This window comes from Fringilla coelebs (genome assembly GCF_963513975.1).
Source record: "Fringilla coelebs genome assembly, chromosome: 19".
NCBI lineage: Eukaryota > Metazoa > Chordata > Aves > Passeriformes > Fringillidae > Fringilla > Fringilla coelebs.
Genome location: NC_140045.1, coordinates 11257551 through 11274347, shown reverse-complemented (window position 1 = coordinate 11274347; position 16797 = coordinate 11257551). Strand labels below are relative to the sequence as shown.

General features: G+C 46.7%; 1 protein-coding gene across 3 annotated transcripts; it reads right to left on the bottom strand.

Annotated features, from left to right (window-relative positions):
* Nucleotides 1-12416: 12416 nt before the first annotated feature.
* Nucleotides 12417-16614, bottom strand: LOC311160998 (urotensin-2 receptor-like). 3 transcript variants are annotated; one of them, XM_084218235.1, is made up of 3 exons: nt 16356-16614; nt 13117-14033; nt 12417-13005 (listed from the first exon to the last, which is right to left on the bottom strand). In XM_084218235.1, exons 2-3 carry the CDS (start codon nt 13891-13893, stop codon nt 12745-12747), a joined length of 1038 nt encoding a protein of 345 aa, XP_084074361.1. In that variant the 5' UTR covers nt 13894-14033; nt 16356-16614; the 3' UTR covers nt 12417-12744. The 3 variants fall into 3 exon arrangements, with proteins under 3 accessions (XP_084074361.1, XP_084074359.1, XP_084074360.1); XM_084218233.1 differs by having other exon boundaries at nt 12417-14033; XM_084218234.1 differs by having other exon boundaries at nt 12417-14033; nt 16440-16614.
* Between the last annotated feature and the right edge of the window lie 183 nt (nt 16615-16797).

Sequence of the window (16797 nt, the reverse complement as noted above, 5' to 3'; positions counted from 1 at the left end):
ATATAGTACAATACAGTATAATATAATACAATACAGTATAATACAGTACAATACAGAATAATATAATACAATACAGTATAATATAATACAATACAGTATAATACACTACAATACAGTATAATATAATACAATACAGTATAATATAATACAATACAGTATAATATAATATAATATAATATAATATAATATAATATAATATAATATAATATAATATAATATAATATAATATAATATAATATAATATAATATAATATAATATAATATAATATAATATAATATAATATAATATAATATAATATAATATAATATAATATAATATAATATATAAATATCCCTCTAAGAATATGGAGTCAGATTCATCATTTTCTTCCTTCATCCTGGGGACCCAGAATCTGCCCCCCAGCCCCTCGTGTTTGGAGCTCAGCACTTGGAGAGAGGAGCTGTTCTGGAGAAGTTTTTCAATCCCCAAGGGACATCCACAGCCCTTCTCCATCCTGGTCTGGCAGGCTCTTATCCCAAAACTCTTCCCCTCTGTGCACACCAACTTGTTTCTCAGCTGTATGGGAAGATTTGGTTGCTCTGAGGTTCCCAGATATTTTGCCATTTGCTCAGTTTCAGCCCAGGCTTGTGGAGAAGCCCCAGAAAAGACAATTTCTGCAGTTTTTTATCCCACAAAAGCAGTTTTCAGGTGGATGGGTGGATGCACTGGGTGTCAGTGCAGCTCTGGGATGTGCTGTGCATAACTCAACCTCCCAAATCTGCAAATTCAGCAGCTCCTCTGAGGAGAAAAACCTGCATTTAACTAATCCTGGGTCATCTGAGCAGCTTGCTTTCCTGACTTATGCCTTTCCTGCAAACTGATCCCCTTGGGCAGCATTTTTACATGTCACTGATGGATTTACCTGACCAGTCAGAGAAGCTCTAAATATGCCAGTGCAGCTCTTCCATAAGTGCATATCCAGAGATATCCATTCTTTTCACAGCAGGGCAGAAAAGCTGCTTTATTACTCAATGGAAAAAAAAAAAAAAAAAGGGAAAAATAAGGAAATTTGCTGCAATGACTCTGGAGGCAGCTGCATAACCTGGCTCAGGAAGGGCAGAGCCATCTCACAGAGGTGGGAACAACAGGGTGAGGTCTTTGTGGAAAATGAATTTGTAGAAAATTCTTAAAACCTAAGAAAAAACTTACATAATGTACATCTCTATACAAACCTTAAGAAAAAAATACTAACTTTAAAATGCCATCAAATAAAACAAACACTATTTAAGAAAAATAAAACTAAAACCAAATTACCTTAAAAATAAAACTAAATACTTAAAAAAAACACCTATTAAAAATACATTGTAGTGAAACCCACAAAAAAAAGTTAAATAATTAGCTTTAAAGCATTTCCAACATAGTAAAACAGAAACTAATAAACGAAAAAACACTTATAATGTATTATAATTAAAAAATAGTTAACTTCTAATTGCAATAACGTAAATTATAACATCTATATTGTCTCGCTCTTCACATAAAAATAAAAAAAAAATAAAAGTTTTTAAACCACCTCTCAATTACCCCTCTCTAAATAAAAAAAAAGCCTTAATCCAAGAGTCTGCTCTGCTGCAGAGACAATGTTCCCTGCTCAGGAACAGGGATGGTGGGTGCTGTGGGTGGCTTTGTACAGGATTAAAGCCCCTCTCCAGAAAACACCTTTGTTTTCACCATTAGCAGCTGAAATCTGTTGTTTGTGCCAAGCTGCTTTTGAAGTCCCTGCTGACATTTGTGGCCCCACTGTACTGAGCATCTTCTGCACAGGCTTTGCAAGGAGCACTCGGTGTCCTGGGGAATTTGTGTCCTGAATAGAGGGACAAAACTGGGGGAGAGAAAAGGCAGGTCAGTGTGAAAATCCCAAACGCAGAAAAGTTGATTCCTGGCCTGGGTTCACCTGAAAGGCTGAGTTTGGAGCCATTTTCACCAAAATTCCTTCATTTTCAGCCAAGTGTCTTCAGCACATCTCCATTGCTCCCCTCCACTCTGTGGGGATGGGGAGTTCAGAGCACACAGACTCAGGCTGTGCCAAGGGAAATACAAGTTAGAAAGCAGGGAAAAGTGTTTTACAGAAAGGTGATAAAGCTCTGGAATGGCTGCCCAGGGAGGTGGTGGAGTCCCCATCCCTGGGTGTGTTTAACAAAGCCTGGATGTGGCACTGGGGGCCAGGGTTTGGGTGAGGGGTTGGGGCTGGGTTGGACTCGATGATCCTGAAGGTCTCTCCCTGTAGCCACATTTCTCCTCACAGAGAAAAGCAAGGCACAATTCTTCCCAAGAATATTTCTGGGTTTCACATTCTCTGAACCTCAGAGGAAGGAAAAACAATCCTTATCATTTTCTGTGCCTGTGTTTGTGCAAAAGCAGAATTCAACGTGGAGATTGTTCACCCACAGCGATGATGTTTTGTTTCCTTGGCTTATCAGGGCCAAGTGTGCAGCCCCACATTTCTCTTCACAGAAAAAACCAAATTCTTCCCAAGAATATTCTTATCTCACTTGCTGTGCCCGTGTTTGTGCCAAAGCAGAATGCAATGTGGAGATTGTTCACCCACAGTGATGGTGGTTTTTTTGTCTGTCTGTCTGTCTGTGTGTGTGTGTCAGGACTGTGGGCTGACACTCATGAGGTTCTGTGCAGGGTGTGCAGGGTTGAGTGCTTGCCAGATTCAGTTTGGATGTAATGTAATATTATGTGATAAGGTATAGAATAATATAGTGTAATAAAGTAATTAATTAGCCTTCTGATGAGGTGGAGTCAGATGCATCATTCTCTCCCCTCATCGGGGGTTCCCTGCAAATTCAATATCTTCCAACCTGGTCACTCTGTGAATTCTTCATGTGGGAAGGGTACAATGACCACCTCCTGCTCCTGAGAAGGGTGTTTTGTTCTTCAGGTGTTGGGATATAAGTTAATCTTCTGCTTTTCATCACCTTTGAGAAGGTTCTTTTCCTCCAAAGGAAATGTTTAAAGCAGGCATTTGTGATCCTTAAACTATGCAAGACCATCCTCAATCCCTGCAAACCTGGGTTTGGGAGCCTGTGGGTTTCTTGGTCAAGGATTTTAATATTCTGGTGCTCCTGCAGAGTGGGAAAAAGAGCCTTTCAGACCTGTGCTGGCTGAGCACTGCTGCTCCATGCACTGCAGTCGTTTTTTCCTTTAACCTGGGCAGGGAGCCTGAGGGTGGGAGCTCCATGGGTGGGATGGAGCCCAGCTCCAGACATGCCCAACCTCCCCGGGCAAGACAACCATAAAGAACAACTTCAGTGGGGTCTGCATGAGTGACCAAAATCCTGCTGGTTCTGGCTGTTTTCTCAAAGGGGCAATTAAGTTTCAGCTCCATCCATTAATCAGGGATGGCATAAATTAAAGCTCCTTCCTTGCTGCAGTGCAGGAGCGTGGCAGCATTTGGTGTTTGCCTCAGGGTTTGTTCTGGTGCAGGCTGGCCCAACAGCAGATCTTTCCAGACACAGGTTTCAAAGCAAGGAAGAAGTTTTTTAGGCAGCAGAAAACAAATCAAGCAGCTCACAAAGATGTTTTCTTCCTTAATTAGCTAAAGTAAATCTTAATCAACCCACCAGTTGGCTCGCTAAATGCCAAAAGGAAAACTGCTTTTACTATTTTTGGTCCATCACAAAGAAGCCAGGGATGATGCTCTAATGAAGCCAGATGGCCAAAGCTGCTGTACTGAAACCCAGCCATGGAGGAGGAGGAGGAGGAGGAGGCTGGGACAGCACAGGCTGCCCTTAAAGAGAGGAAATTTACCATTCTCTGATACTCCAAGGACTGGGAAGCTTTGGAAATTCCACCTCACTTCACAGGGTTTTGCACAGATTCTGGGGTGGTGGGGTGGGTCTCACCTGTGAGTACTTCAAGTCCTGGTAAATGGAGTCACTTTTCATTCATGGGATCCCTTGGTATCTTCACTGTTACTCATGTGGGCAGCTGAAATGGAGATTTCCTGGACTCAGGGGGTCAAAATGTGTGGGGTGTTTTTGGTTTTGACTTCAGGGTTTGTTTTTAGTATAAACTGGTACAACTGCATTGACTCCAGTGGAAACAAACCCACTTTTATGGTTTAGAGGCTTGTAGCTTTTCCTTGGAAAGCTTAATTGGCATGAAATAACAAATTAATAGCTTCAGCTGAAAACATAGAATAGACAGGCTCTGTGCAAAATTAAGCATGGATTTCTTCCACAAATCCCAGCCTGAATATCTCAGTCCTGGGCTCCCTGTGTGCTTTGGCCCACATTCCTCACATTCAGACTTTCCCTTCCTCGGGCTCCCTGCACATTTCAGCCAATGCCAGGTGGGCCCCACCTGCTGCTCTGCCCCTGCCTTGCTCCTCTCCAGGCTTAGCAAAGTGTTCCCAAACTCCCTGAGGATGTTTTCCCTGCTGGGCTTCAGTGGAGATGCTGCTCTGAGGAGGGGGATCCAGCATCTCCCAGGTGGAGTGGTTGGGATGGAGAATCTCTGAGCCAGGGAGGGGATCCTGGGAGGGAGCCTGGGTCAGAGGCTGCTGGGGCTGCTGGAGATGCCTTGGGAAGGCTGAGCTGGAGCAGAGGCTGGGCAGAGTCCCAGAATAAAGCAGGGATTGATCCAAAGGATCTCCCCCATGGATCCACCTGGGGCAGCACCAGAGCCCAGCCAGGGCTGCACCCAAGATGAACCAAAATGGCCCCAAAATGCACGGCCGGGCACGGGGTCTCTCCCTGGGATCAGCTCTGCTCCATTTGCACCTTGCAGTTCATTGTCCCATCCCAGCTTCAGCCCCTGCAGCCCCACCCTGCTTGTTTTTCTCTCTCCAGCCCACAGGGTTTGTGCTCCTGGGCTGGGATTGGGATCATTTGTCCTTGGTGCCCAGCTGGAGCAGGAATTGTTTTGTCTCCCTGCTCTGTGCACAGAGCTCAGCATCCCCTGATGTGAAGCTCAGACCCACACACTAAAGCAGCACAGAATGTGAAAAACATAAAAGCCAAAACCTGAGGCATCAGTGGCACCCTGAGCCTTGTGCTCAGAAGTGAGCTCTCTACAGTCCCTGTTCTGCATCCTGAAGGAATTTCTCCTGTGAGGTACCAGAGTGATTCACATAAACACAGCTTCACATAAACATGTTGCAGTTCACATAAACAGGGAGCAATTCTGTTTGTAGAACGTTTGCAGTTAATGAATTAATGATGTTACACTCTCCTCTGAGCAGCAAGCCATGAACTGAACGAAGCAATCAGCAGGAGGCTTTGCTGCCTGTGCTTCCTGTTGTGTTTCAAATCAACACAAACACAGGAAAAGCCAAAGTGCACTTCTGCTGCCCAGTGTGCTCAGGTTTGGGCACCAAATTCAGCATGGAAAGGAAACTGGAAGGAGTGCTGCTACTTTAATTCCCAAAGCATGTGGGTGCCTGTTGCCACTGGGGTATGGATGAAACCTCCCTCCTTTTAAAGATTTTTTTTCCCCCCTCTTTGTGAAATAGTGATAAAGAATTAGAAACCTTTCTCATAATATTTGATTCTTGTTTCCATAGGGCTCAAAGAATTTCCTTCCTGATGCTCACACCTCACTCTTGCCATTGCCTTTCTTTCCCACGAGAAAGAAAGGTCCCCAAAAGATCCAAAAAATAAATTAATCTACAAGGATTAACTTATTTTGAGGATCTGTCCTTTGGTGGGTGCACACCTCGTGCTGCCTTTAGCACACCTGAAAAAAAAAAATAAAATTGGTTTTGGATGTTTTGTGGCTGGAACTGCAGCTGATGCCAATGAATGAACTCTGTTATGGGAGTTCCAGGATATCTGTGAAAGGGAGATGCCAGAATTGGCCAGGGATGGTTGTAACAGTCAGAGTGGTGTGGTAAATCCTGTCCTGTCTGCCCCTGTGCCAGGGGATGCTCCCCTCTGTCACTGAGGCAGGACATTTCCCTGATTTTTGTCATATATTTGCACTTATTGTGCTATTTTTTCATCTTCCTAGACAGCTTTGAACCAATAACAGCAGCTACTTGACCTGTAATTAAAGCTAATAACAGCTGAAATTATGCATGCTTGAGTGGTTTGAAACACAAATTGTGATATTTACACTTTCTCTTTTGGCAAAAACATGTGCTTTCCTCACAGACAGATGGCTTCACAGGTGATAAATGTTTGGGAAAAGTGGATTTAGCAGCAAGCCCTCTGTGCAGAGAAAACTCTGACTTTTTGACAGGGAGATTCCCTGATCTTTGAGTATATTGGTGGGGTGTTTATTCCTGGGAAGCCAGAATGAAATTTGGATTTATCTGCTGCTTTGGATACATCTGCTGCTCAGCTTTCACTCAGAGATGTGGGATTTTTTTTTTCCTGCAACGTTTGCAGTGAATTTTCATTTTTACTACACTGAAAAACTGGGAGTCAGCAAAAAATCACCTGCTTTTCTTCTGCCTTGCCATTTCCAGCCCCCTTTCAAATACCCCTCTATATTCTGGCAGCAGAATTCATTCTCTGCTCTTGCTCTTGATTCCACCACGCTTCTGATGTGCCTGGATCAGCATCCTCAGCTGAAAATCGGGTCTAAGCAGGACTTGCAGATAAGATGCTGATTTTGGAGGTGCAAGAAATGGTCAGAATGATTTAGAACTGACACAGTTTTCCAGGATATGGCAGCTTGGGCAGTAAATTGATGGCAGAGATCCCCCTGCAGAGCTGGCCTGGGTGCAGGGCTGCACAGGACAATATTCAGTGTGCCCAAAATGTCACTTTAAAGCAGAGCTGCAAAGCACAAGACAAGGTCTGATGTTTTTCTTTCAATGAATCCTTCACTGCTGAGCTGGAGTTTGACCTGGAGAAGGAGCAGTGGCTGTGTGGAGGTCTCAGGATTTAAGAGAATTTTAATGGCTTGGTAGAAGGTTTATATAGCATCTATTTGTGTATAAATTTCGAGATAAGGAATGTTGATTTAGAAATGTTATGGAGGATGATAGACATTGTTGAGAGAGAAAGGAAATTAGAAATAAGTTTTAAAAAATGGTTTTGTAAATAAAACTAGATGCTGTAGAGAAATAGAACTATGAAAGATATGTTGTGGTAAGACTTATGAGGAGTAATTTTTGATGATTGGTTTTAAAGTATTTCTAACATGGTGTGATTAAAACTGATAGGTTAAGATAATGTATTGTAATTAAGAGGTTAAAAAAAATTATAGTATATTATAGTAATTAGGAAATAGTTGGCTTTTGATTGTGATGGTGTGAATGATAACATCTGTATTGCCTCACTCTTCACATAAAACCTAAAATGGAATAAAAGTTTTTAAAACATCTCTCAGTTGCCCATGTCTGGGTGAGAAAAGGGCCTAATCCAACAACCTGACAATCTGGAGATTGTCACACATTGTCACACAGCCCTCACCCCCTGGCCCTGGGGGGTAATTGTGGCAATGTCCCTCTGGGGGCTCACCAAATGTGGAATTTTTCTTCACTGGGGGTCACCAAATGTGGTGGTGTTCACCAGGACAGGGGCACCAGGACGAGGGAAGAGATGAGAATGTTGACTCCATGTTTCAGAAGGCAGATTTATTATTTTATGATATAAATTGTATTGAAAGAAAATGATGTATTAAAACTATACTAAAAGAATAGAAGAAAGGATTTCATCAGAAGGCTTGAAAGGAAAGGAATGATAATAAAATCTTGTGAGTGACCAGAGAGTCTGAGACAGGGTTTGCACAGCTGCTCTCTGCTTTCCTGCTTGGGCTCTTACAAAAGTCCTGTGGTCTGAACAAAATGGAAAAAGGCTTTTTAAAATGAAGTGTAAGCAAAGTGATGGGTAAAGCTTCATCCTGAAGTGAGAAATTGTGCTGTTTTGCCTCCTAAAGGCTGAGACGAGACAATTCAGAATTTGGAAAAAGAAGAAATAGAAGAATTTCCAGAAGGGTTCTTAAATTTCTGGGTGGATTTGCAAATAATTTGGGTAAACACAGATGTCAGCCTTTGCTGGCAAAGACCAAAGCTGAGAGCACTGCCTGGCCCAGCTGTACTTTGCTGCCTGTTTCAGCCACCAGAGTGGGTACCTGGCCTTTCCTAGCTGTAGGAGCACTGATCTGGCCCTTTTGGAAAACTTTGGAGTATTTACAACTACACTTTCTATGAGTTGTTAATGCTTCCTGGCTTAAATGAGCAAAAAATTTGGTGTTTTGGCTTCTGCTATCTGGAGTTCAGCTGGTGATTCCAGCCTGTGGGGCACCAAACACCTCAGAGATGGGGGGACTTAAGGATTTGGGATCATGACAGAACTCCTGGCCTTACCCCACAGGGGAAAAGGAGCAAAGAGAGCCAGGTCTGAGCTGTGCAAGCCCACAGCTGTCACAGACGTTTTATGAAAAATCCTTTCGTTAGAATCTTTTCTCCTGAGAAGCTTCAGCTTGTCCCTGTTTTGCTGCTTTGGAATGTGATCTGGAGAATTGTTTACCCAGCATGTGAATTTGTTTTTACTTGATGACCAATGACAGCCACCTGTGTCGAGGCTGTGAGCAGGCACAAGATTTTATTGTCATTCCTTTCCATTCCTTGGCAGCCTTCTGATGAAATCCTTTCTCCTATTCTTTTAGTATAGTTTTAATATATCATTTTCTTTTAACATAATATATATCATAAAATAATAAATCAGTATTCTGAAATGTGGAGTGAAGATTCTCATCTCTTCCCTCGTCCTGGGACCACTGCAAACACCACCACACACAGCCACAGGTGCAGACACTCCTCTTTCACACCAATTTCAGATTTAATTTATGCAAAGGGCATTGACTGATGATAGGTTTGTGCAAGGAGGAATAAGCAGGGCACAATAATTTTGCAGCTATCACCAAGCACACAATTAATCTCTGTCTTGGAGGAGGCAGTTCCTTCTTTGGCTCTCTCTGCTGCTCCTGCTCCCTGCTAATACTCAGCAGGCTCTGGGGGCTGAGCTGCTCTTTGCTTTCAGGCAGAGAGCAGCTCCCTGGTGCTTTGTAGAGTTAGTTTGGGATGCAGGGCTGGGACTCAGCTGCTTGGGAAGTGCTCAGAGCCTTGCTGGTGGCTGCAGGCTTGGAATGCTATTCCCTCATTGCTGCCTGAGCTGAGTGCTGAAGGATGTGAGTGCTTGAAGGAGCAAAACCAACTCCAGCCTGGGGTGGGAAGGGAAAGGCTTGGATGAAACATCTCATCCTTCAGAGATGACCCAGCACTGACAGGAGCATCACCCACAGCCAGCCCCTGACCTGGGGGTGCCTTTTCTCCTGGCTTTGTTGTGCTGATTTGACAAACACATCCCCAGCCCCTGCTGAGACAGCATGAGCTTCAGAGAAGGGCTGAGGCTGTGTGTCCTTCCAGGGCAACAGGGAACCCCAGCTCCTTTCCCTGATCTCTGGCACGGCCTTGTGCCTTCAGCACACTGCTCAGGCTCTTTTAGGGTGCTCCCTGCACTGACAGAGCCATCAAGGGTGTTTTGCAAAGCTTTCTTGTGAGATGGATTGCTTGGGCAGGGTTTGGAGAAGAGAATCACAGCAGGGCTGCTGAGGCTGAAGGGGTCAGACTGAATATTGGAAGGCAGATCTGCTCCAGTATCTTTCAGTAGCTTCTGCACTGTCTGCATGGCTGGGTGAGTCTGGATGAGCTGAGATTGCAAACCCCCAATCTGATTTTAGGCACGATGGACAATGCTTTCTAAAGGCTCAGGCTGCAGTAGCTTTCCTTCACAAGCATGGGAACTGCTCATCCTGAGTTTGTCTGGCTCTTCCTGGGCAAGGAGAAGCTAAAACTGCCATTTGCAAGGAAAAAAAAAAAAGAAAAGTAGGCTAAACTTTACATTCTGACTCATGTTAAACCCCTGACTATACAAATGAAAAATGGGTTCAGGAAATTAAATTGGATATTAGCAAAAGTTCTTTCATGAAGGGGAGGTCAGGCATTGGAACAGGCTGCCCAAGGAGGTGTGGAATCACCATCCTTGGATCCTTGGAAGCGTCCAAAATGTGTGCAGTGCATGTGGCACTGGGGGACACGAGGTGGTGCTGGTAATGGTGATGGGTAGTGAGGTGGTTAATGGTGATGGGTAATGTGGTGATGGTTAATGAGGTGGTTAATGTGGTGGTGGTTAATGGTGATGGTTAATGTGGTGGTTAATGGCGATGGGTAATGTGGTGGTGGTTGATGGTGATGGTTAATGTGGTGGTTAATGGTAATGGTTAATGTGGTGGTGGCTGATGGTGATGGGTAATGTGGTGTTGGTAATGGTGATGGGTAATGTGGTGGTTAATGGTGATGGTTAATGTGGTGGTTAATGATGATGGTTAATGTGGTGGTGGTTAATGGTAATGGTTAATGGTGATGGTTAATGTGGTGGTGCTTAATGGTGATGGGTAATGAGGTGGTGGTTAATGGTGATGGGTAATGAGGTGGTGGTTAATGATGATGGGTAATGTGGTGGTTAATGATGATGGTTAATGTGGTGGTTAATGGTGATGGTTAATGTGGTGGTGGTTAATGATGATGGCTTATGTGGTGGTTAATGGTGATGGTTAATGTGGTGGTTAATGGTGATGGGTAATGTGGTGGTGATTAATGGTGATGGGTAATGGTAATGGCTGGACTGGGTCCTGAAGGTCCCTTCCCATCTTTGTGATTCCATAACAAACCTCTTCACCCCCTCCACGGGCTCCCACTCCCTCACAGAGGGTTGAGGGTGCTTCACTCTGCCTAATGGGCTCTCACTAATGTGTCTCCAAGCCCAGAGGGACTGAAAGCTAACAAGTACTCCCAGCACAGGAAATGGCCAAATCCATGGTATTCCTGCCCCTCAAGAGACACAGTGTCAAGCTGTGCCAAGGGAAATTTAGGTTGGATATCAAGGAAAAGTGTTTTCCAGAAAGGCTGATAAAGTTCTGGAATTGCTGCCCGAGGAGGTGGTGCAGTCCCCATCCCTGGGTGTGTTTAACAAAGCCTGGATGTGGCACTGGATGCCAGGGTTTGGGTGAGGTGTTTGGGCTGGGTTGGACTCCATGATCTGGAAGGTCTCTTCCAACCCAGTGATTCTCTGAATTCTGAGAATTCTCTGGCATCAGGAAGGGGCTGACCCTGAAGTGGGAGCTGCTGGCACACTGCACAGCGAGCAGGCTGCAGGTAAAGCACCCTGGCCCCCAGGAGCACCTCTGATGGGGTGTGTGGAGGGGGCTGGGAATGAATGAAGGCCCCTTCCCGTTCCTGCAGCAGTTCAGCAGCAGAACTGCATGCACCAGAGTCCTCTCTCATGTGTGAATCTTCCCCCATTCACAACAAACTCCAAGCCCATGCATGGAAGCGACAATGACTTGTCCAAGTGTATTCCCCAGGGAGGCTGCAGACAGATCTTGCCCTGTGCCCATGAGCAGCGACTCTTTCAACACCTTGAAGGGGAACAGATGTTTAAATTCTGAATTCAGGCTCAGTCTAAGCAAACAGAGCTCACTGCCAGAGGGATTTCACACCGCAGTTCTGAGTTTGCTGCTCAGAATTCATTTGGTTCTAATTCTGTAGCTTGGCTGTGTTGGCATTGCATCCTCATATCCCTGCTAATGAGGAAGCTGGGCTGCTGCAAGCAGAGGACTCCTGTGGGGATGTTGGCAGCATCCCAGAGAAGGTATTTTAGACTCAGTGGGGAAGTTCCAGACATCACAGATTATATATTTATTCTAATGATGCCTCATCATTTGGGAAAGCCAGGACAGGCACTAATATTGGTGTAAGCAGGACTATGTTTTTGTAGCAGAAAGGCAAAATCACTTCCAGTGAAGGGAACAAGCTGTCTCCCTAACCAAGAACCAGCACTTTTATAACTGGGAGCATTAAGCACTTCAGAGAACATTGCTTTGCCCAGGGAAAATCACATCTCCTCAACCCCCTCCTCTCCCTCTGTCCTTTCCTCCTGGACTTGGAGGTCTGGTGCTCCAGGCTGGCTGTTGCAGTTTGCCAGCAGATGCCCAGAGGACAGCCACATCAGAGGTTCCCAATTCCTCCTTGGAGGAGGGCAGAGGGTGGAAATGCTTGCCCAGGACAGATGATGCTGCTCCTCATGGGTGTTTGGGGTCAGTGCAGCAGGAGATGCCGAGAGTTCCCTGCCTGTGGCACTGCCATGGGAAGCCTGTGCTGCTGACAAGGACCAGGGTGGAATTCCACTGCACACAGCTGTGTGACTGGAGAATCCAGCCCAGTGCAGAATAAGTGTGAGCATCACCCAAACCAGGACCAGTGACCCTGGGTATGCTTCATCCACCTTGTGCAGTCCTACCCCAAATTCAAAACTGCATGGCATGTCACAAACATCAGCTGCTTTTTCTTTATTTCATTGTCTTCAGTCCTCATACAACTACAAATTTAGCACTACTGCTAAAGAAAAAAAGAGCAAACTACAGCCATTCATGGGGTAACATAATTCTAAACGTTGTGAGACAGCTGATACTATTAAAAATCATGGCCCTGTTATGGGCTTTCATTATTGATGGCTACTTGAGGAGACATACACTATAAAATATAAAGATAAAAAGTGAAAGGCTATTTAGATAGATGTTCAGCTGAGTGCTGCTAGCATCAAATCAGTGGCACTGGAGAAATGAGAACAGACACACGGCACAGCCTCCGGACTAAATGTGTGCACTGCCAAGGCTTGGCCTGCACAACTTTAAATCAAAGCAACATTGAAGTCAGTATTGATTGTTCTTGGAGATATATTTTACCTTCAGGCACTGCTGTTTCCCAAAGGAGCATGAGCAAGGACGTAAGTCTCTGTGCAGTGCTGGCTGCTGGTGGACAGGGATCTCCCTGAAATCCTCTGGAAGCGATTCCTCCTCTGGAAGTACCCACTGCTGCTGCTGAGGGACCGCTGCCTGTTCTTCAGGTACTCCCTGTAGTTTTTGGTGAGCAGGGTGTAGAGGAAGGGGTTGATGCAGCTGTTGCTGTAGGTCAGGCAGGTCGTCAAGTAATTAATGTTCTTCATCACCTTGGGAGATAAAGGGAAGGATTCGTAATACTGGAAGAGGAGCTGCCATATCCAGAAAGGCAAGAAGCAAGCCCAGAAGACCAGCACTATGGTGAAGATTAGGTAGAGCACCTTCTGGTTGGGCAGCCTCTTGGTCTGCTTGAAGGAAGCAGTCTGGGACACCCAGTAAATCTTGGCCAGGCGGATGTAAAGGTAGCCAATGACCACCCCTGGGCCCACGATGCTGGTGCCAAAAAGGATGGTGAGATAGACTTTGTAGGACAGCTTGCTCCAGGTGGGCAGGCAGATGCTTTTGTTGTCCCTTTGCACCAGCTGGATCATGATGAGCATGGGCAGGGTGAGCAGCAGCGACACCAGCCAGATGGCCACAGCGATGGCCTTGCGGTAGCTCTTGGACCTCTTCACCGTGTCCAGGGGCTTCAGCACGGCCAGGTAGCGCTCCGTGCTCATCACTGTGAGGGTGAAGATGCTGGCGTGCATGGTGAGGAAGTCCAGGCTGAAGAGGATGCGGCAGCCCACGTCCCCGAAGTGCCACTTCTGGATGAAGTAGGTGCCGACGATGAAGGGGATGGTGAGGAGGTAGAGCAGGTCGGCCAGCGCCAGGTTGATGATGTAGATGTACATGGAGGCGGAGGATCGCAGGTAGTGGCACATCACCAGCAGGGTGTAGACGTTGCCTGTCACCCCCACCACGCACATGAGGGACAGGATGGCCCCGATGGTGCAGATGGCCACCATGTCCTCCGCGGAGCCGGCCGCCCACGCGCCGTCCCCGGTGCCGTTGGCCGAGGCGTTGGGCCGGATCCTGAGCGCGCTGTCCTCCCCTGTGCCTGCCACCACGTAGGGGGGGGTGGAGAAGGGGCTCTCCAGCTCGTCACTTAGGGACATCCTCTGGGTTTAAATGCCAGGAGCTTTGCTCATGTCACAGGGCTCGGAGGGGGCTCTCTCGGCTCTGAGAAACGCGGCTGCGGGGAGCTGGAGAACCATTTCTCAGCTGTGGCTCATCCAAGGACCATCTGCATTCTCCACTAGAGGAAAGACAGCAGAAACAACGTGTTAGAAATCTGCCAGAGCGACACAAAAGTTCATTTTGAATTTAACTGTCCCTGAACGCGTATCTGCGCTGCCTGAATGCACCAAAGGTCTTTGGTGCTCTTGTAGGGCTCCTGCTCTCATCAGCTGTGAGGTGTGCCCATGGAAAAGAGACAAAAAAGGTTGTGTGGATCACTGGAACCACTCACTGCAGTCCTTAGTTCGGGGTTGGAGGGAAAAAAACCATCCTTCCTAAATTTATAGCTATGATTTAGAGGTATCAGCATGATTGTTTAAACCTCTCTGTCACATTCTTAACTTTGAAGGAGCAGAAGGCCCTGAAAAAGGGAAACCAGACTTTAGATTTATCATTTGCAGCCAAATTGTCTGTTCTGTGTTAGTCCTGTCCAGCATTCCTGCAGTGTTTTCACAGAGCAGCTTCCCTTGAATGAGAAGCTCCTCCTCTGTCCTGCAGTTTCCAACAGCATTCGAGTGATGGAGAAAAAGGCACTTCATAAAGCAAAGTGCAGGGATTTCTGTGTCTGTAAACACAGGGTTTTCACTCTCTCTGGCCAGTGTGACAGCAGAGATGTCCACATGTCTGTCAAACAGATCTGTTTCAGCCAGAGCTGGGTGTGAACCTGCCTGAACAGCCTTGAGCAGCGAGGTGTGAGACACCATGTGAGGCAAGTCTGTACGTGGGAGCCTCTGCTCAGCTCAGACTCAGCGCTGCACAAATCAGGATCGTGTTGCTCTGAATTCTTCCTGGGTGTAGGCAAAAAGAGAGCAAACCTTCCTCAGAGAAATGAATAAGTAGCTAAAATGCCCAGATTTTAAGGCATACCAAAAGCCTGTGCCATCCTAAAGGTCACTGCATGCAGAAGTGCGTTTGCATTGTGTTTTACAGCACTCAGACTGTCTCTTTTTCCTTGGAAAACGCTGAGGGGGAGGGGTGCTGGACAGCCTTGTCCTCGAGGGCTCAGCAGGCAAAGACTCCCCTCTGCCTTGTTCCACTGGGCAGGCTGGATTTGTTTAATCCTGGGAATTTGCAGCGTTTCCCAGTGAGTTTTCCTTCCTCACCAGCTCTGCCTCCTTTGCCTCTTTCCTCCCACTGCCTCCTTGGCAGGAGCATTACAGTCCCAGGCCCTCCCCTGCTGCCCTTGTGTCACCCTGTCAGTGACCTCTGTGACCCTTGAGGACGGACAATTTTCATCCTCTTTGTGACTTGCCCTCATCTTCTCCCCATTGCCACCTGCAGAGATGTCATAAAAAACTCTGCATAAGAGAGGACAGTCCAGTGCAGAGGGAGATTTTCCCCCACTCAGCATTTGGGATAAAAGTACAAAAAAACACAGAGAAACACACAGAGCCCATCTCCCACCCCAGCCCCTTGAGTACAGGTGAGAGACCAGCGTGGTTCTGCCGTGCTCCTTCAGGACACTGCTGCTCTGGGCTGGTCCCCGCAGCTTCACCAGCATCAAGATCCATTTCTTGGACCCTGCCACCCCAAATCTGCCTGGTCCTGCTCCTGCTGTGCTGTGCAGTGCCCTCCTGCTGCAGGGCAGGTGTAGCCAGTCTGTCCTGCTGCCCCTTTGTCCCTGTTATCCACGCTGGTGTCCGAGCTGGCAGTGACAGTGACTCCCAAGAAGGAGACAGAGCTGCTCCAGGAGCTGTGGCTGCTCCTCAGCCTCCCAACCAGCAGGAGGGCACAGAAATGAACAGCTCTGCATGGGATGCTCCAGCTGAGCCCGGAGCTGGTCCCACACACAGCTCTTGGCTCGGTGTGCTGGCGAGAGCTCATTTTCAGGAGCATATTTCCATGGCTCAGGGGCTGCCTCCTTGCAGCTGCCTCATTTGGTGTCCCGGGGACTTGTAGCAGATTTGTGCCATGCTGGTGCCTGTCTGTGCAGTTCCCTGGAGTGACAGCTCCTGCTGGAGAGAGCCGAGCCCGCTGCGTCTCCCTGCTCTGCTCCTCTTCTGCTGAACCTGCCTTCTGCTCCATTCATAAAATTCCTACAGCACCAATTCCATTCAGACACTTCGCCCATCTCCAGACAGAGCTAGAAGAGGAAAATGAAGCCAAATGGGGAGCCCTTGCATCATTTTAAAGTTGCCATCACTGCTGCTCTGGTACACAAACACACACTCACACACATGCACGCACAACAGAGAGCTTGTCATTCCAAGCAGCCATTCAAGCATCTTACGGTCCAGGCGATTTTCCCAGCCAATCTTGCCTTTCCCTCTACGATGTCATCCCACAGGAGTACCATGCATATTTACAGCTGTAAAGAGAAATTAATTTCTCCTGCTCAAACCTTGCTTTCAAATCCGGCAGATGAAGTTTCCGACCAGAAAGAAAACATTAATAAAATAATAATAATAATAATAAAAAAATCTACCTAGTAGTAACAAAGCTGAAACTTAAAGAAAGAAAAAGAGGGAAAAAAACAGAAAGAAGAGAATCCTTCTTCACGGGCAGAGAGTGAGAGATCCCAGTGCTCCGTCGCATCTGGAGCGGCAGGGGCAGGAAGGGAGCGTGCTGCCAGCCAAGTATGTTTGAAATCTGGGCGCTCTTAATACTCTCATTCCCCTCCCTCCACTCGTGCCGGCTATTTTTGCTCCCCGGTGACGTTAGGCATAGCGTGGCTTTGCTGCAGCCTGTTTAAAGCAGCAGGGTTTGATAAGCATGGCTCGCCTCCCCTGCCCTGCTCTGGGCATCACAGAGGTTCGGGTTGTTCCATCCCAGGAGCGGTGGAA